Genomic DNA, 21,787 nt, shown 5'->3' with positions numbered 1-21,787 from the left:
CACTGATTTCTTCATTAATTCAAGTCTAAGAATACAATTTACATGTTTACCTCCTTCACACAACCTTCTAAGCCAGTGGTTCTCAAACTTATTTTGTCTACCGCCCACTTCGAGAATAAATATTTTTTTAGCGCCCCCATTTTTTCACCTATTTAAAAACCACTACAACTTCAAATTAATTATTTTGTCCTATATATGTATATTAACGGAGAATTCTAAACGAAACTTTTACTATAACCAGCAACTTGAAACCTAAGCGCAGTAGGTAACATACAACGGCGCTTCGGTCTCAAGTTAACTTTTACGGGCTCCAGCTGCCAATAAGAATGATTATTGAAACACAACTTTATAGTATTAAAACAGAGAATATTTTATTAAAAATAAAACTAAAATAATCGATCCATATATAACAACTAATGTGAAAGATGAATCTGATGCTGTTTAATAAGTTTGTTAATACAAGGTTCCAATTTATTCAAGAACAGTCGCAAGTCGCCACGTTCGGTAACAAGCAAACGATTTCTATTTTTAGTAAGCAGTGTTGTCACAGCACTAAATCCACGTTCACACAAATATGACCACAATCCAGGGTACAATTGCGGGATCGGTTTTTGTAGCCAAAATCCTTGGCAACCATTTTTGAACTTGATTTTTATTTCCTCGTTTGTTGTCAATTCTATAAGTTCTTCTTCCAGCTGAGGTGACATTGCTGTGTTGACATTTGAAAACGGATCCAACACCCAGTCTGGTATTTCCAAGTTCAAAATGTCCTGGTAACGTTCGGTGAAGTCAATGTGGAGGTTTTCCAAATGTTGGCAATAGGCAAACAATTCGTCGTTACTGCATGATACTGATAAATTCGGAAAATTGCCCAGATTCTTTTTGTGTAGAATCAGTTTGGCTGCGAAAGCAGCAACGACGTTTTTTGTTTTAATTAAATTTAGTTTATCGCCTTGCAGTTGGAGATTCATGTCGTTGAACAATTTATACAGGTCTGTTATGTAAGCTATGTATATCATTCTTTGATGTTATGAGCTTGTCTTGAAATCCTCGCCATTAGTAACACAAAGCTGATGAAATAATCTATCATTCAAAGAGCTGTTGCGGATTTTATTGACTGCTTTGATGACATATTGCGGTGATTGAAATAGTTTTTCACTTAAGTTTCTAGCAACTAAATGTTGTCTATGAATAACGCAATGTACACCAAGGACATCTGGAATTTTATTTTTTAAGTACGCTATTAAGCCTTTATGGTACCCTGTCATAGCCGGAGCGTCATCCGTAGCAACTAAAATAATATTTTTCAAAGGAGTCTCTTTCTCATCGCAAAACTTTTCCAATATATTGAATATGGTTTCGCTTTTGTATCGGTCTCTAAATTTCTATCAAATAATAGTTCTTCACATATTTTCTCATCTATATATCTATATACATATATAAAAATCAATGCCACTTTCTTTGTAATTTCATCACTCATAAACGGCTGAACCGATTTGGCTGATTTTTTTTTGTTGTATTTGTTATTATTAGGAGAAGGTTCTTATGTAAGAAAAAATTACGAAAGTTGCCGGAAAACCCCTAAAAACAGCCCTTTTCTTTTTCCCATACAAACGTTTTATTTTGTATGCTCATATGTATATACATATGTACCTACATACATACATATGTATGGAAGTAAAAATGATGGTTTGTTTGTTAGTAAGGCTAACGCTCGAGAACGGCGGAACCAATCTTCATGAAATCAGAAAGTGTTCGCTGTGGATCTGGAAAGGGTTAGATATAAAAAAACCATATACTTTTCATAAGGAAAAGTCGAAAAATTGGAAATTTCCAAAAAGTGACTTTTCATACAATTCCTTTTTGTTTTGTTTTTCAATATTTTGATTTGTAAATTATTTGAATCGTTCAATTTCGGTCGCTTGCCTTTTTATTCCGGCTCTTTAAAAGAATAATTTTTGAAAATTATTCAGTGAAAACTCTTTATGTGTGTTTCAAACGAAGTGATCATATAAGAAATTATTTTAAAGAAAGTGCCGGCACTTCCAAAATCAAACATAGGTCGACGTACTCGAAATGTTCGGGGCGTGTTGTCACAAAGAGTATCACAAACTGCAGTGCGACGTCCACGAAATAGATTTGAAGAAGCTCATCATGCAAGAAATTCAGCAAGACCTACGCGAATACGATGTCGTGTTTTGGAAGATATGTTCCGTGCTGCATTTGATTACGACCCTTCAATCGACTATAATGTACATGGATATATTGGAATGATGGATGTTATATCCCCACATTGTGAAGCGGCTAAATTCTCGGGTGAAACGGCTGGAATGTGTTGAGCTAACGGGAAAGTAAAATTGCCGGAATTTGAGCCGCCTCCTGAACCATTGCAGTCATTAATTTTTGAGACATCACCAGAATCGAAACATTTTTTAAATCATATACAAGAGTACAATTCGTCTTTTCAAATGACTTCTTTCGGCGCTACAAAAATTATAAGAGATCAATTTATGCCGACATTTAAGGTGATTGCATTGAATATTTGATGGTTTTTTCAATGAATAGGGAAAAATTTATTCCTATAACATTGCATACATATTACAGATCCAAGGTCAAATTTATCACCTAGCGGGTTCATTGTTACCGCTCCCTGACGCTAACCATCAATTTTTACAAATATATTTCATCGGAGATAAAAATCGTGAATTAAATCAACGCTGCACAATTGGTTCTCACACAAAAAGAGAAATTCTTTGCGAACTAAAAGATTTTTTTCATCAACACAATGAATGTGGACAGAGTTGTTCGTTCTTAAGTAATAAATTTGGTGATTCAATACATTTATGGGTAGCTATAACATTTTTTTCATGCCTGCTAACTATTGGAGGGGGAATCTTGACAGGCAATTTAAAATTGCAAAAGATCTGGCAAATTTGAGATATACAGAAATCTTTTCGAAGCATTGCACAGAGCAATGCAATATTTAAACGGTAACGATGAAGTACTTATATGCGTACAATTTCAAACTGATCCTTCCTGAAAAATAAAAAATTGATAAATATTGGGAATGGTAGAATATAACTGCAATCAAATACACAGTGCAATGAATTAAAACTGGCTCATTTATCATTCGATGCCATAACTTTGCCAGCTTGAGCTTGAGAACCGTTTCTTAATATGCAGTCTACTAGGCTGAAAATCGATTGGACTCGATTGATTTCACTGATGCACAGCCCAAATTCAGTAGTATTTTTACGCCAAAAACCAATTCTTTCTTAACGCACGAAATGCTTTTTGATTCACTTTTTTGTAAACAAACACAAGTTGCTTCACCAAAAATGCGATTATTCCTTAACTAATACTTATAATCTAACCAATAGAAATCATATAGATGGTATTAGTAGTACTACCTAAGTATGTATCAGCCACAGTAAAACGTGGGCGGGTCCTCTAGTCTTTAATAAAACTCACGTAAGACAACAACAATGCTTCATTAGTTGGTAAAGTGGACTCATCCAGCTGAATTGAAAATTGACTTGACCTCAGGTGATCGCACAGTGATTCTTCAATGTTTTCAGCCATTTCATCAATTCGTCTTTGCACAGAATTATTACTCAAAAGAATTTTTCGGATAATATCTGCGGTCGGTTTATGAAGCACGGTAGTTATTACTTCATTTATTGCTGGCAATATTAACTCTTCTCCGATGTTATGTGGTTTGCCTTTTTGAGCAATTAACAAAGAGATATTGTACGAAGCTCGAAGTCCGTCGTCATTTTGCTTAGCAGCCGCCGAACATAGTTTTGCTACACTTGGTAGAGTATTATCCTTCTTCTCTAGGTCTTGAAAATATGCTACATTCTTGTCTCTCTTATCTGGATGCATTTTATTCAAATGATCTTGCAGTCTTGCTTCATTGCTTCATTCGAAAATGTTTTTAGACAAAGAAGACACAAAGGCGAGGATGGGTTTGTGGGATTTTCATTGAATCCGAATTTAATGTATTCCGCACAGTATTGCCGTCTCTTCTTTTTTACTTCCGACATTGTTTTGCTTTGAGAAATACGTTTAACTTCGCGAGTAGTGTAAAGGAGGCGTAAGTAATGCTCATCTATTGCGCGCAAGACCACAAATGAATATGAAATAAATATTACAATGTTTATATAGGAATGCTTAAGCACAATTATTACATAGTAGTCCAAAAATATGAATTCTTATTTTTCCTAGAAATACATTTGTAAGAAAGGATAAAGATCCTTTTTTTTATTTTCCACATAAAAGATTTAAGGAGTTCAAAAGCTCAAAACGTGCGTTACATCAGCTACCTACCGGACGTCATTTCGCAAGTGATAAAATAAATTATTCAAGAGTTCAAAGCATTCCCTACATCAGTTCGAACCTACCTGCCCTACACCTTTGCGCAAATGATTATATTATGATAGCAAATGCCCACATACAGATTTGGCAATGGCAATAGCAATACGTTTGACAGTTAGTATTCTATAAATTCTATCCTGTCGAGATGCCCCGTTATGAAACGGAGCGACCGATTGACATGATTTTCATTTTTTCTATATTCAATAAAATAGGACCGATATATGAACTACGCGGAGAGAAATAAAGAACCGAGTTTGAGCAATCTTTTAATTCATATTAGTTGATGTTCACAAGTTGTTGTTGAGAGTCGAGAGCTCATGAAGTCGTTGTCTAAGAGGCCTGCTAGCTAAATAAAATTACAAATAACCCCCCAGGCCTCTACACAACGCCCCCATTTTCTTTCTGGGTTTCTTACCGCCCTCCTTGACACCTGCAGCGCCCACAAGGGGGCGTTATCGCCCACTTTGGGAAACACTGTTCTAAGCGAACAGACTGCGCCGTATAGCGACAACTTTGCATTTTTTTTGCTGTTTATTGGATCAGAGTCCCATACTTTTGAACACTGGTTCTTATGTAAAATTGAACAAGGAATCGAATAAAAAAGTCAATTTTGAAAAAAAATTGGGGGAAAAGCACAAAAAACGGGATTTTTGGGAAAAAAAATAATAGTTGTCAAATTAATTGAAGTTTTTTTTTGAGGGGGGGAAAAAAAATGGCGAACTTCCAAAAAATGACGATTTTACTTAAAAAAAAACCGATTATTTTATATAATTGATCGTGTTAAATCTTTTTCGTGTACTTTTTCGAAAAGTTCATTTAAAAACAATAATTTAAAAACAAGGTCCCCAAAAGTCAATTTCTACAAAAGTTATGGCTATTTAAAAATATGTATAGTATGTAAGGTCTGTCACCTGAGTTGAAATATAACCCACAAGCAGAAAAAAAAAATAATAATAACGAAAAATTGGGGTAAAAAAAGTGCGGTGAAGTGAGAGAGAGCAGAGTAAAAGAATAATTCACACTTGCTATATACATATATATAGTACATATAAAAAGTGAAAGTCATACAAAACATACAAGCTACAACACCAGCAACAAAAGGAGTGGAGAACTGGAGAAGCAAGAAAACCAAGCACAGGTACACGCACAAGACCCACACATCGGATACATACGTCTTTTGAGGTAAAGTCTCAATTTGAGACTAGTTACTATTCACAATACAGTCTCTAGTCTTTAATCTCTAATCTCTCCCTAATCTAACAATATCTCAAATTTTGTCAGCTGGTAATAAGCAGGTCACAAACGTATTAAGAAAAGAGAAAACAAGCAATGGACGAAGAAGTCGCAGCTTTTTTGTTAATTTTACAAACTTATGAAGATGAAGAAAGGTAAGTATTGTTTAATAACAATGAATATAAAGATATTATTAATTTCTTTCAATTAGAAATGCAAACAGGAGGAATTTGGCGCACTTATGGAATAGTGAGGATCTATTTTCATTGGAGGAAAGAATATTTAGAAAATATTTTCGTTTTCCGAGATCGTTGTGTTGGGACCTTATGCAGGATTTGAAACCTCACTATAATCGTTTCCGAAAGTCTGTTATTCCTTTTGAGATTCGGGTGAGTGTTCATGCTTTTAAATTAAAATTTTTTACTATACATTGGTGTACTATTTCTAGTTCGTTTCAGTGCTATATTTTTTTCAAATTTAGCCATTTATCTGCCGTGAGTCAACCTAGTATATTCCGAAGTATAAGGCATATATTCAAACTTGTGTTGGAACACAAAAATGTGGAAATAAGCTTCCCAAACGCAACAGAGCACTACAACACAATTAAAATTGAGTAAAGTATACATATGTGAGTTAAATTAAAACAAATATATTAAACCATAAAAATATTTCTAGTTTCCATAACAAGTTTGGAATAAAAGGAGTGATTGGTGCTATTGACTGCACCCATGTTGCATTGCACCGTCTTCGTCGTCTAGCGTTATTCCGCATGAATACATGACCCGAAAGGGTTACTACAGTATTAACGTAGAAGTGGTAGGTTGAAATATTAATTTAATATAATTAATATATGTATATATGAGTAGATTTGTGAGGACAAACGTATTTTTCGCCATTTAAATGCTCGTTTTCCTGGCTCATGCCATGACTTTGAAGAACATCGCCGGCCAGAATAAAACTATTAAGGGAACATGTTTCTGGTTCATTTAAGTGGCTTTTAGGCGACTCAGGTCTCCACTAGAGCCATGGCTTTTGACTCCTATATCAAACCCATCTGCACCAAATGAAGTTCTTTATAACAGAATCCATATAAAGGCCAGGAACATAATTGAAAGGGCCTTTGGTGTTTTAAAATCTCGTTTCCGTTGCTTATCTAAAGAGCGAGTACTGAGGTATACACCGCCGCGTTCTTAGTTTATACTTGCTCAATTTTCCACAACTTCGATGAAATCGACATTGAAAACTTTGAGGACTCTTTCTTTCATGATAATTCTCCAGCTCAAACAAATCAGTATTACACTGCAGGAATAAATGCACGACGTAACTGCTTAAATTTTCTCACATAATCTTTGTAAATAATTATCTTCACAAAAAAATCTTTCATTTATATTTTCATAAAAAATTAATAAGTTCATTTATTCAGTCTTCTTTTATATGTATGTGCATAATAAACATTAATAGGAACTTAAAAATAATTTAACTTAAACATATTCTTTTGTGTGTATGTACACAATAAACATTCATAGGAACTTAAAAACAATTTAACTTAAACATTTATTTTTAAATTTTTTTTTAAACAGCTTCCGACAGCTTTAAAATAGCACTTGCCATATTGTTTAAAGGCTCCGCAACATTTTGGAAGCATTGTTGCGATGTCTCTCTAAATTTTGCCTCTTCTTCGCTCCTCCTTTTCATCGGAGCCATCATGTCAGCAAACATTTCCTGTGAAGTCTGCCTTCGAGAACGTGAAGTTGATGGCGTCTCGCTTCTCGGACTCTGCGGATCTATATTGATTATAATTTCATTCTAAACGAAAAAAGAAAATATCATTCCATTTTATTTACTAATAAAAAATATGTTTATAAACATATTATACGCAAATATTTTATTTAATCATACCTTTACTCCAATAGTTGTGACATCAGGCTGTCCATCAACCACGGTCCTCCCCAGTGTTACCATAGCCCGCTCTTCAAACTCGGAGGATTGAATTTCCTGCATTGGTCCTCAACCTGTTAATATTTTATTTACTTTCGCCTTTCTTGCCCTTGAGCGAATCTTGTTTCTCCAATGGTTTAAACACTGTAAAATAAACAATATATTTATTACAATTGAAATATATATATATATATAGATATAAATATAAGTTTATATGTAAAGATTTACCTCCTTCCATTTGGTAGGCGAACGTGATGGACCTTTTAAAGCGTTTAGCTGCTGAGCAAGCTCGATCCACAGCTCTTCTAACCTTTTGGGTCGCGTGGGATCGTTTTTGTGGAGCTTCATTTCAGGGTGAAGCTCTAGAAATGCTAAGTAGCATTCAATTTGCTCTTTTGACGTGCGCAATGATTCTGGAAATGTGCCAGTTAACTATATACAAGTAAAAGAATATAACAGCAAATATTTAATTTAACGTTCACTTCAGTCTTTTTCATTCAGGTTTTATATACATCTCTAGTAACGTATGCCACTAGTATACTTACACTCGTGAGATATAAAATTTATTTAAAATTTATTTAACTCCAAAATTTATGTATATATGTATATATGCTCTATGCGTATATTTTATTGTGATGTTCTGCGGAACCCACTGCTGCACACGGTTGTCGAACTTGGTGATTCACTTTACTCTCGTCACTTGGCGTTTTTAATAAGAAATTTGCGTTGATGATTGCGTTGAAAAAAATGAAAATTAAATGTCACGGACGACTGCTTTGCTTCACGGATGCAAACGGTAAGAGGCCAATCCCGGTCGATTCAATCCCTTTTGAAGGTTTGGGTGGTGAATAGATGTTGATTACGAGTCGTCTCGTTGATAATCGTGTGGTTGTTGTGTTGTAGTGTTGTAGTAATGATCGGTGTTAAGTACTGTGTTTGATGCGTGTGTGTGTATTGGTGTATGCTGTGAAATGTTGTGTGATGAGGTGTTGTGACGTGACGTGATGTGTGGTGATGTGATGTGTTGCAGAATGCTCATAGCTCATGTGAACATCCCGGCCCCCCTAGGCGAGTTAATCGGCTAGGAGCCTCTGCAGCTATTGCAGTGTGTTTAGTACAGCGCTCAACCCTGTGGAGCGTCGTTGTTGCTGACGATGAGCGTGGCGTGGCGGAGATGGCCGTGTACGTGTTGTGGTTGATTGGCTGCTTCGTCGTCGCCGGATAGCATCGCTGCGTGGTCTGGTACGGGTGTTGGTGCTACTTTCCGACGGATTGGCTCGGCGGGGAAAACGATGAAATAGAGTGTGATGGGGCCTCTGGCAATATTGACAGGCGCCGTCGGCCCAGCACTCTATGGTGGCGTGGTCATCTGCCAGGCAGGTCATGCAATGCCCATGGGCTCTTGCAATCTGTTGTCGTTGAGCGGGCTTCATGCTCTTAAAAATGGTGCATCGTTTCAGGGCGTGTGGGCGATGGCACAGGCTGCAACATGGAGGCCCCTGTGGCTCCAATAGCTGCTCTTCCCTCATCTCCCTGACTGCTTCGGTGGATGGCGGTGGTCGCATAACCCTGGTCCTTGGAGCGGCAACGGGTGCAGCCGACGCTTTGGGTATAGCGATTTCGGACCTTATGGTGTTGGAGGTGGTTTGGGTCTCCTCTACGTCCATTTCTATGGGAATATAAAATTGTATTAAATTGATTTTGTTTATAATATTAGAATGTAGTTGTTGTAGCTACATATCTATACATATGTATATGTATAATAAGTTGATATTCAACGCGCTTGTTTGAATTTATTTTTTGTGTACGGATTATAACGCGGGTTAATTTCGAATTTGCGGAATTGATTTATTATTTTTCGATTAATTTTGCGAGTTATTTTGCGGTTTATCTTGAAGGTGTTCTTCGCTGTTTGGAAGAAAACACAGTTTGGTGACTGGTCGAGTTAATATGCCGGTTTGTGTTCGAACATCGACTACTCGTATGTGACCATCTGATCCTCGATGAACCTTTTCAATGCGGCCTAGTCGCCATTCTGTTGGAGGAAGGCATTCGTCCTGTATGATGACGCATTCTCCTGCATTGGCTTCCTTCTGGGCCGTTTTCCATCGATATCTCTTATGGAGATCTTTGAGATAGTCTTCCTTCCATCTGTGGCTGAATTCGTGATGGAGAATCTTGATTCTTTCCCATCGATTTATTAAAGTGAGTGAGTCTCCTTCTGTCTCAGGTATGGCGAGAAGAGGAGCTCCTCTGAGGAAATGACCTGGTGTAAGAGCTGTGAAATCGGAGGGATCTTGCGAGAGGGGTGATATGGGTCTTGAATTTAATACGGCTTCGATACGAGTGAGTAGTGTAGTAAACTCCTCATAATTGAATTTATGATTACCAGCCGTTTTCTTTAAATGGGACTTAAAGCTTTTTACTGCTGATTCCCAAAGTCCGCCCATGTGTGGAGAACATGGAGGTATAAACTGCCAATCGATCCCTTGGGGTGCATATTTGTTAACTATTTCAGGGGAGACTTCTTTCATGAAGTTTATAAACTCCTCTCTGTTGCTCTTTGGGCTCCGACAAAGTTTTTCCCATTATCGCTCATTATTTTTGAAGGAAATCCGCGTCGTCCGACAAAGCGTGCAAATGCTGCAAGAAAAGCCGCAGTAGTCAGATCTGAACAAAGCTCGAGGTGTACTGCCTTTGTCGTAAAACATACAAAGACAGCCACATACCCTTTTCTAAATGAAGAAGACCTTAACATGGAGGCCTTTATCTGGAAAGGTCCAGCAAAATCAACCCCAGTGATGGTAAAGGGTAGAGCATAGTTGCAGCGTTCAGGTGGTAAAGCTGCCATGATCTGCGTACGCATTTTGTGTTTGTACATGGTACATGGTTTACACATGAAAATCGTCCTTTTGATTTGTGGCTTTAGTCGCGGTATATAAAATTCTTGACGGACCATTTGTTGCATTAAGCGATGCTCACCATGCAGTGTAAGATGGTGCAGATATGATAGAAATAGGTAAGTAAAACGGGATTTCTCTGGAATAATGATGGGATGTCGTTCGTTATAACTAAGGCTGGAGTTCGCCAATCTTCCATTTGCCCTTATTAATCCCTTAGAATCCAAGAATGGATTTAAGACGAGAAGTTAGCTCCCTTTTCGAGAGGTCGCTTTTCGAGCAACTTTGATTTCTCTTTGCTGAAATAGCGAGTTTGTGTATATAATATTAGACTGACCTTGGCATGTTGCAAGTCGGAATGCGTTAGTTGTACGCAAGGATCATTTGGTGCTCCTTTCATTTTTTGTTTAAGTCTTTGAATGAATTTGTGCATGTAAGCGACTACTTCTAGTGCTCTAGCAAATGAAGAAATTTGGTGGAGAATATCATCCTCTTCTGGAGTGATATGCAAAACATTCTATTTTCCGACTTTCCGGAGGTATGATATTCCGAGCAGGAGACTTTGGCCAGAATTCTAGTGATTCTGTTAGCCATGTTGGACCATTCCACCAGAGTGTAGTGCTGGTGAGGTGCAGTGGCTTGCAACCTCTTGTCCCAAGATCCGCTGGGTTATCTGCACTTGCAACATGTTGCCATTTTGCTGGGCCAACTAAGTCTAAAATTTGGGATATTCGGTTAGATACATAGGTCTTCCAGCAATAGGGTGGTTTTTCTAACCATGCTAAAACTATTTCTGAGTCTGACCAAAGATACGTTTTATGATCGGTTAATTTCAGATGGGTTTGAACTATTGAAATTAATTTTGCTAACAGAAGAGCACCATTCAGTTCAAGCCGTGGCAGACTGAGTGTCTTCAAAGGTGCAACTTTGGCTTTGGCTACCAAGAGGTGTGAAGATATTTTGTTATCGTACTGTGTGCGTACGTAAACTGTTGCGCAATAAGCCTTTTCAGAGGCATCACAGAAACCGTGTAATTCTGTGTTAATGTTAGGGGTGAAATTTACCCATCGAGGGATTCGAATTTCTGAAATAGCATGAAAATTGTTAGCAAATTGTACCCAATTGTTCATCCCATTCAGTGCCATCTTGCCACAATTCTTGAATGAGGATTTTTGCTTGAATCATTATTGGCGAAAGCCATCCTGCGGGGTCGAAAAGTTTTGCCACCGAGGAAAGTATTTGGCGTTTTGTACTGGCGGACATTGCAGATATTGACTCAATTGTATATGAGAATTGATCTGTTATCGCATTCCATTGAATTCCTAGAGTTTTAGTTGTACTAGCCTTTTCAAATTTAAGGAAGTCTGTATCTAATAAGTCTTCTTTTTTAATGTCTTTTATAATTTCCGGGAGATTTGAAGTAATTTTCTTTAGAGGGAAACCTGCAAAATTTAATGCTTTGATCACTTGCGATAGTGATTCGCATGCTAATGCGATACTGTGGCTACCTGATAGTATGTCGTCCACGTATGTTTGTGTTTGCAACACAGAAGATGCTAAAGGCAAATTTGTTGCATTTGTTTTTGCCACTTCATGTAGTGTCCTGATCGCCAAATAGGGTGCGCAATTGATGCCAAAGGTGACGGTTTTAAGTTTATAGTCGCTGATTGGACTATTACTTGATTTGCGGAAGACTATACGCTGGAAATCTTGGTCATCTTCATGTACTAGAATTTGCCTGTACATTTTTTCTACATCCCCATTGAAAACGTATTTAAACATGCGCCAATTTAGAATTAGCAACATGAGATCAGGTTGTAATGTTGGCCCTGTGTATAGTACATCATTGAGTGATTTGCCTGAGCTCGTACACTTTGAGGCATTGAAAACCACTCGTACTTTTGTTGTAATTTTATCAGGTCTTATTACCCCATGATGTGGCAGATAAAAAGATAAATATCTACCTTTAGATACTTTTTCATATGGTACAGCTTCTTCCATATGATTGAGGTCAAGATATTCGTCCATCACATTATCGTATGCCGATTTAAGCTCACTTTTCTTTATCAGGCTTTTTTCCAGGCTTAGAAATTGCTGGACTGCTGATATTCTAGAGTGGCCTAGAGCTATGGTTTCAGGGAAAGTTGGTTTGAATGGTAATCGCACAACATAACGACCATGTTCGTTTCTTGTTGTTGTGGATTTGTAATAGGCTTCACATGCCTGGTCTTCTTCTGAAAGCTGGGTGATTTGGGGTAATTCTTCTATTTCCCAAAATTTTTTAAGTTGATTGTTTAAAAATTCGTTTGAGATATTTTCCACTTGTGTGGTGAAAGAATTGATTTTTTCAGGGACTTGGCCACTTATAATCCACCCAAAGATTGTATTTTGGGCTAACAATTTATTGGAGATTTTCTCAATACCTTCAAGAATTATTTGAGGTATTAAGTCACTGCCTAATAATATGTCGATTTGTGATGGGGTATGACAATTGGGATCTGCTAATTTGAGATGTGAGCATTTTTCCCAGTGTATTTTATTTACTTCATAGCTTGGAAGCAAATTTGTAAGTTGCGGTAGAACGATGGCTTGTGCATCTATTCTAATATCCGCATTTGGAGATACTATGGTAATTGGGCATATTTTGTTCGAATTTTGGATAATTCTTCCGCCCATTCCCGAAATTTGGAAATTTGAATGTTTTATTGGCAATTTGAGCCGATTTTGAGCCTTTGATGATATAAAGGATCTTTGAGATCCTTGATCTATTAGTGCTCTTAGTTTGAATAAATCACCCTTATGTTCTATGGTGATGACCGCAGTGGGTAAAAGAATTTTGCTTTCATTTTCGGAATGAAGAGCTTGAATTTTTGCTGCTTTAGAGCAGCATGGTTGTTCTTCCCTTTTTTCGGGATTTGAGATTTCGGGATTATCACTTTTGGTTGTAGTGACTAACCCGGTGGTTTTATGAAATTGATTTTGCTTCATATTTTGAAAATTTGTAATATGAAGCAATGAGTGATGTCTTCGTTGACAGTACACACAATTAAATTTGCTTTCACAGTCTTTTGTCGTATGAGCATTCGACAGACAGTTGATGCAAAGTTTATGTTGTCTGACAAGATTGTTCCTGTCAGAAACGGAAAGTTTTTTAAATTTCTCGCAAGATCTTATGTTGTGACCTCCTTTACAAATTTCACATAATGGTTGCCATTTATTAGTTTGGTTTGACACGAAAGTGTGACTTTTATTAACGTGTCTATTGTATTGCATATTATTGCTGGCTTGAGGTTTGAACAAGTTTTTACTTGAGTCATTTTGATGACTTTTTAGATTTATATTTTTGTTGTCAATTCGCTCAGCTATCTCGTATTGAGCAGTGAGGAATGCTTTCATTTGCTCCCATGTGGGCATTTTTTTCCTTTCCAAAAGAGATTGTTCCCATCGTAGTAACGCAGCATCAGGGAGTGTTTCTGCACAAATAGTTACTATGATGGGGTCCCACGATTCTGTGGAGATATTTTGTGTTTTTAACACTGATATGCAATTAGTCACTGTCGAGTATAAATTTTGAAATTCCTGGCTGGTTTCTTTTTGAATTTTTGGTAGATGTAATAATGTTTTTATTGGGTTTTCTATCATAACCCTTCCATTTTCGTATCTTTCGACTAGTGCTTCCCAAGCCAGCTTAAAATTTTCGTCATTTAAAGCGAATCGCTTGACGATACTGCCTGCTTCCCCTTTTGTTTTGTACCTTAGATGGTATAACTTTTGTGCTTGTGAGAGTTTAGGATGGTTTATATAAACGGCAGTGAACATGTCCCGGAAGGACGGCCATTGATCATAACATCCATTAAAAACTTCAGTATCACAAGCTGGTACTTTTAGATACATGCCTTTATCTAGGTCTTCTTTTTGTGTTGTAACTACTCTGGGAGGGGGAGTAGTGGCTCTACTTGGCCTTACTAAACTTATTTGTTCAGTTATCATTCCCTTTGTCAATTCGTACTGATCGCGGCAGTTATCACACTTGGCTGTCGCCGAAGCTTTTGTGTTTTCTGGGAGTTCTGCGTCGTCAGTATCTAGTACTGTATCGTACGCTGCCAGAAGGCGTGCCCATAGATTGTTAACACTTTCTAATTTTATATTTAAAACTGATTCTGTAATGTCAGTAATAGGGGAAGCTTGAAATCTTGTACAATATCTTATAAAACTGTCACTTTCAGTGATGAATCTAGATATTGTCTGATCTTTTGATCTTTTTTGTTTTATACTCTGCTTTGAGCGTGTAGCTTCAGCAGGTGTGCCTTGTGGTTTATCTTCATCAGCCATTTTCGGAATTTCTAATGATAGAGGTGTTTTTGGCTTAACCTCTCTTGATTTGTCAGATTGCATTAATTTGAATAGAGTTTGAAGCTTTTAGCTTAAAGTTTTGTCAACTGAATAATTGTTTCAAAATTAATATTGCTACAGCAATGTAGTCAAATAGAAAAAGAATAAATTAAAAATTTTGTTAATAGAAGATTTATTTTTGTAAAAATATATTTTTGTAAAAATATATATATTTTTGTAAAATATATATATTTTTGTAAAAAAATATATAATGTGATCAAATTTTCGTTTCGCTACCGCAAAGATTAATTCTATTTTTTTTTTTGAAAAAAATCGATATTTTTTTTTTTTTTTTTTTAATGTGACCGAAAATTTTTTGAAGTGTATCAAAGTATCTTCAGTTCACTCGCGCTTAATTTGTATAATTGTATCTGCACGAATCAAGAACGCGAAAGAGAAATAAAATACGTAAAATTGTTTGTATGTATCATTTATTATCATATGTTTGCATATGCATATGCTTTATATGTTTGCTTTTGTTTAGCTTTGCTCGTATCCCTTGTAGTTATCAATTCGCTAAATATGTATGTATATATGTTATAAAAATGTAACATATAACACTTCGCTAATCGCACATAAATGTATAAACGCGCGGAAAAAATAGAAATATATAATATGTATGTATATGTTTATACATATATTTATGTAATGATCTATGTATATTTGTTGAATAGTAGTTCAAATGTGAACTATTATTAGAAAATAGAAAAAGAAAATTGAAATAAATAATATATGTATGTTTATATATTTATAATTATGTATATGAGTTGATGTATGTCGCACGGGAGTTGCATATGTTTACCGGCACATAGGTACATATGTACATAAATGTAATGCCTTTTTTTTTTCTCTCTATTATTTCTTTATCCTTTTTTTTTTTTTGTTTATTACCTACCTTTGCTTGAATGCTCTAAGCGATTTTTACATCCAAGCAGGTAGTTTGGTATTATTTGGTATTATTATATGTTCTAGCTTTATGCTAAATTATGTTATGTATGTATGTACCATATGATTGTGTATGCATATATGTATGTAAATATATACAGCTGTATATTAAACGGAAGACTTGCAATTTCAGGGGAATATGCTTATATATATGTATGTTTTCTTTTTTATATATGTATGTATATAATTCGTTTTCTTTTCGTATCTTCCGCTTTTGCATAGGGTTTGAGCGATCCTGCTTGTTGCTTTTAATTATAGCCCAAGGGGTATCGCAAGAATTATCGCAAGTTATACTTGACTTAAGAAATTTTATTTTATTTTTTTTTGAAATTATAATCGGGTGCCTAACGACACAAGCTAAGCAAAAGGCGGGTACTGTACTTTTTTGCAGTTATTATTTTTTTGTAGATATACATATATCGAACTGTTAAGAACAGTTAACGGTGTCCCGAAATACCGTCAAAACTGTACCTTAACATACATACATATATATGTGCATAAAAATTGAATTTATATATTTTTATATATTAAAGTAAATATGGAACGGACTCACTTTTATTTCCGCCAAGGGTTTTGGGTCATTGAACCTTTACTCTTTTTTTTTTTGTTTCCTTCAGTTCCTTCTTCAGGTTTTTTTTTTTTTCTTATGTACGTCCAGCGCTGTCCCTGATGATTAGCTGTCTTTCTCTTTGTTGTTTTTTGATGTAGTCTCCCGTGACTATTTATGCTAATTGTGATTATCGCCTGTTTGCTGTTTCAGTTTTAATGTTTGTATGTTTGTTGAACTTTGTTCTTTTACCGCGCCCGTTTTTGATGTTAGTAGGGTTTGGTTTTGTTGTTTTGGTTTTTAGTTTATTTCGCGCCCGTTTTTGATTTTTGGTTTTATATTTTTTAAGCTTTGCTGTATTAATACCGCGCCCGTTTTGATGTTAGTAGGTTCTTTTGTTGTTTTTTCACTCACTTTATGTTTCAATTTCTTTTATGTATCTTTACACGTCACTTTCTATTTTTTCTTATATTTAAATTTCTTTTATGTACTTATATATTTTCACGTCACTTTCTGTTTTCCGTGATTCTGGGATGTTTTTTTTTTTTTCACTGTAACATATGTATTTGTTCACTTTAACTTTGTCATAGTATGTTCACTTCAGGGTTTTGTTTTATTTTATTTTATGACTTTTGTGCTTCAGACACTGCACTTGCGCACTTGCACCAGGAAGTTATTAAATTATTATTATTATTTTTTTTTTTTTTTTTTTTTTCTTAGGTGCCTTTCTGAACGGCTCGAAGGACCATTTAGTAACGTATGCCACTAGTATACTTACGTGGTATAGTATACGTATGAGATCGAAAATAAAACGCACTTTTCACACTCGTTATAAAATTTATTTAACTCCAAAATTTATGTATATATGTATATATACTCTATGCGTATATTTTATTGTGATGTTCTGCGGAACCCACTGCTGCACACGGTTGGCGAACTTGGTGATTCACTTCACTCCCGTCACTTGGCGTTTTTAATAAGAAATTTGCGTTGATGATTGCGTTGAAAAAAAATGAAAATTAAATGTCACGGACGACTGCTTTGCTTCACGGATGCAAACGGTAAGAGGCCAATCCCGGTCGAATCAATCCCTTTTGAAGGTTTGGGTGGTGAATAGATGCTGATTACGAGTCGTCTCGTTGATAATCGTGTGGTTGTTGTGTTGTAGTGTTGTAGTAATGATCGGTGTTAAGTACTGTGTTTGATGCGTGTGTGTGTATTGGTGTATGCTGTGAGCGTGATGTGATGTGATGTGACGTGTGTGATGAGGTGTTGTGACGTGACGTTATTGGGTATTGAAAGGTCAAAAGTCAGTTGTTCTAATATACTTTAAAAAGATTTAAATAGTTTCTCCATTTAATAAATAACCACTATATAGTCATTTTTATTCATACTAAATGTTGGGTGTTTTAATTAAAATGCCCAAAAATTATTATTTTGTCCAATCTGGCCATAATGGAAAATGTTATATCGGGTGATTTTTTAAGAGCTTGATAACTTTTTAAAAAAAAAAACGCATAAAATTTGCAAAATCTCATCGGTTCTTTATTTGAAACGTTAGATTGGTTCATGACATTTACTTTTTGAAGATAATTTCATTTAAATGTTGACCGCGGCTGCGTCTTAGGTGGTCCATTCGGAAAGTCCAATTTTGGGCAACTTTTTCGAGCATTTCGGCCGGAATAGCCCGAATTTCTTCGGAAATGTTGTCTTCCAAAGCTGGAATAGTTGCTGGCTTATTTCTGTAGACTTTAGACTTGACGTAGCCCCACAAAAAATAGTCTAAAGGCGTTAAATCGCATGATCTTGCTGGCCAACTGCCCATGCATCCCGAAAAATGCACTGTTTGGTGTGGTTTGTACGCTGGTGGAATCATTGGACCGTATTTTTTCAAAGATGCTGTTGGACGCAACGTTACGGTGAATGGCGATCGCTATCGTTCGATGCTAACAAACTTTTTGTTGCCAAAAATGGAAGAACTGAACTTGGTTGACATGTGGTTTCAACAAGATGGCGCTACATGCCACACAGCTCGCGATTCTATGGCCATTTTGAGGGAAAACTTCGGAGAACAATTCATCTCAAGAAATGGACCCGTAAGTTGGCCACCAAGATCATGCGATTTAACGCCTTTAGACTATTTTTTGTGGGGCTACGTCAAGTCTAAAGTCTACAGAAATAAGCCAGCAACTATTCCAGCTTTGGAAGACAACATTTCCGAAGAAATTCGGGCTATTCCGGCCGAAATGCTCGAAAAAGTTGCCCAAAATTGGACTTTCCGAATGGACCACCTAAGACGCAGCCGCGGTCAACATTTAAATGAAATTATCTTCAAAAAGTAAATGTCATGAACCAATCTAACGTTTCAAATAAAGAACCGATGAGATTTTGCAAATTTTATGCGTTTTTTTTTTTTAAAAAAGTTATCAAGCTCTTAAAAAATCACCCGATAAAAAACGCTAACTTTGAAGCGCTCTCACACTGGAATAAGTTGGACATCCCTTTATTCCTGGTTTTGTTTTGAGGTCGTAGCGAACGGTCATCATGTCAGCGTCGGATGATTATACATATGTTATTGGCATGTGTGTTTGTTATTTAATTTATTTATCTTATTTTATTTATTTGATTTCATTTTATTTATTTATTTGATTTTACTATATACTAGCTGACCCCGCAGCCGTTGTCCTGCGTGAAATTATATGCTTTGAAATGAAAAAAATTGAAATTATATTGTGTCGAAAATGATTTATTTTCGATTTTTCTACATTTTTTTAATGTAGCGCAGCTTAATAAACAAAATTTTTTTGATTTCTGTTCTGGAGCGTAAATATACAAAGAAGATTGGTTTCCAACTCGTCAACACGCCACATATATCTGGCCAATTTTCCCTGGAAATTGAATAAGTTTGAAATGAAATGGCTGTCCCTTGTATTCGATAACTGCGTCATAATCAGTCGGGTTCCATTAGACAGTTTCGGCGCATGAAGATTGTGAAACATAATAATGACAGATCCAACTTTGAGACGCAAATGATGCTGGGGCATACCAAGGCTCTCCAAAGAATTTGGAAATTCCACTGGATAATTTACGGTTTCGTCTTTCTTGTCAAGACGATCGATCGATTTATATGAGCGCAAACCTCCAGGAATTTGACTTTGAATCTTCCAGTTTAAGTCATTAACATCGGTATTTTTGCAACTAAAATTGCGCGTGCACTCAAGGAATTGCAGTTACGATAATTTTGCCAATGTGCGGATAAACATTCGTGATGAGTTCATCTTCCGTTGAAGTGAATTGACAAAAGGGATGTGAAATTGATATCAATCCACTGGAAGTATCAACCGAAATTTGCCCATTTCCAATTCTTAGTGAATACAATGTAAAATGTTATCGACAATGTCATTTTTTCGTATCCCATAATTAACGCGAATTTGAAGGCTGATATGTCGAAATGATCTTCGCGAAAAGTATGCGAACTTCAGTGGCATGCGAAGTAACTATTGCATTGTCCTTCGTCTGTTTCCAGTGATTAGCATGTTCCAGCAAACGCAACTGCTGGCATGCTTCTCAAAATGTTGCACACACTGTACCATTCACAATACGCAATGGCTTAAATGAAGTTGAACCGCGAGACGCACAACAGTCGGAAAACTTTCATGAATTGCAAAAGTAAACATCCTACAAAGCGCTTTATTGCGGTTCACATATCGACCCATTTGATACTGCTGATCTCATATTGTTCAAGGCCAATAACCGCTATGTTGCTTTCTTTGGTGACGTACTTGCAAACGTATTTGATCGATTTCACCAATCTACAATATTCAACATTGACATGAGTTTTGAATGTGAATTAGACAAAAGTGGCGAATATGGTACGATCCATATGTTTTCAACTTCGATGTGTTGTTATCGTCGATATTCACGCCTCTAAATGCTAAATGTTCTGCCATTGTCGTCTGGTGAGCGACGCCGATACAGTGAATATCCATCATTTCCCATTTTCGTTTCCGAAAAAAAACACATGAGTAGTGTTTCGTGCATTTATTTTCAGACATACAAACCAAAGTGGGATTGTAAGGTTCCCAAAGTCCATGAACCATATTGGTTTTCACCACTTCGTATAATTTTGGATCTATCTCTGAATCAGGAATTTCCGCTGAAATGATTTCATCAATTTGATCTGGTGTAATCACCATCCGCATCCAAAGAAGAATGTGTGCGTGCGGCAACACGCAACAGAATACATTCAGCATCTAACAGCACCATATATACCATACGTTGCTTCAAGATAAAGACCGTCAAACATCGCAGCTATTGTTTAAAAATTCGTGCTGTGATATCGTTACGATCGCTAGCTGATTGACCGCGATCAATAATTCCGCACGTATGTCATCGCATTTTGGGAGTACTTCTTGCCTTTCCTTGGGCTGCCATACTTTGATGGCAAAAAGAACGCCGACAAATATTAGCGCGACCTCTTCGTGGCTTCGTAACAAATTTCAATCAGTAAGTGATCACTTCGTCTGAAACACACATAAAGTTTTCACTGAATAATTTTCAATAATTTTTCCTTTGGATAGCCGGAATAAAAAAGCAAGCGACCGCAATTGAACGATTCAAATAATTTACAAATCAAAATATTGAAAAACAAAACAACCAAAAATTGAAAAAAATGTTTATGAAAAATGTTACTTTTTGGAATTGTCCAATTTTCCGATTTCTCCTCATGAAAAATATAAGGTATTTGTTTCTAAACCTTTCCCGATCCACAACAAACAACCTTTAAAAATTTCATCAACCGTTCTCTTAGTGTTACTAACAAACAAACATTCATTTTTACATATTTATGTAAGGCACCGAGATGCCTCATCAGAAATCTACAGCATTAATGCTGGTGTACCGCAGGGTAGTGTTTTGGGTCCAGTCCTATACACAATATTTACATCAGATATGCCCACATTACGAGAAATAGAGGTAGCAACTTTTGCTGATGACACAGCGTTTATCGCTTCTAGTGGTACCCCTATAGAAGCTTCGTCTCTACTTCAAAACCAACTGAATATGCTGGAAGTTTGGCTCAACAAATGGAAAATAAAGGTTAACTCTGAAAAGTCTACACATGTCACATTTGCATTAAGAAAAGAGGAGTGTCCTGCTGTATTTTTAAATAATAAGCAGATTCCTACTAGGGATAAAGCTAAATATTTAGGGATGCATCTAGATCGACGTCTTACATGGAAAAGTCATATTCAGGCTAAACAGCAGCAATTAAAAATCAAAACTAAACGCATGTACTGGTTGCTCGATCGAAAGTCTCAACTTAGCATAGAAAATAAAATACGGCTCTACAAAGCTATCCTCAAACCCATATGGACATACGGCATTCAGCTTTGGGGTACTGCCAGTAAGTCCAATGTGGAGATTTTGCAACGTTATCAATCAAAAACATTGCGGT

The 21,787-nt window shown here is 36.2% G+C and overlaps 1 protein-coding gene, 1 long non-coding RNA gene and 1 pseudogene across 2 annotated transcripts; 1 reads left to right on the top strand and 2 right to left on the bottom strand.

Annotated features, from left to right (window-relative positions):
* Positions 1–2,974: 2,974 nt before the first annotated feature.
* On the top strand, positions 2,975–6,566 carry LOC126764413 (putative nuclease HARBI1; annotated as a pseudogene).
* A 492-nt stretch (positions 6,567–7,058) lies between these two features.
* Positions 7,059–7,948, bottom strand: LOC126764009 (uncharacterized). Its single transcript, XR_007667768.1, has 3 exons — positions 7,777–7,948; positions 7,510–7,692; positions 7,059–7,416 (listed from the first exon to the last, which is right to left on the bottom strand). It is a non-coding gene; the product is annotated as an uncharacterized LOC126764009 (long non-coding RNA).
* Positions 7,949–8,645: 697 nt separating this feature from the next.
* Positions 8,646–9,216, bottom strand: LOC126764412 (uncharacterized). The gene has a single exon (XM_050482102.1). The coding sequence runs from the start codon at positions 9,213–9,215 to the stop codon at positions 8,646–8,648; it is 570 nt and encodes a 189-aa protein (XP_050338059.1). The 5' UTR covers position 9,216.
* Between the last annotated feature and the right edge of the window lie 12,571 nt (positions 9,217–21,787).

The sequence above is a fragment of the Bactrocera neohumeralis genome, unplaced genomic scaffold (assembly GCF_024586455.1).
Source record: "Bactrocera neohumeralis isolate Rockhampton unplaced genomic scaffold, APGP_CSIRO_Bneo_wtdbg2-racon-allhic-juicebox.fasta_v2 cluster09, whole genome shotgun sequence".
In the NCBI taxonomy this organism is placed as follows: domain Eukaryota; kingdom Metazoa; phylum Arthropoda; class Insecta; order Diptera; family Tephritidae; genus Bactrocera; species Bactrocera neohumeralis.
This window is presented reverse-complemented; position numbering and strand designations above follow the sequence as displayed.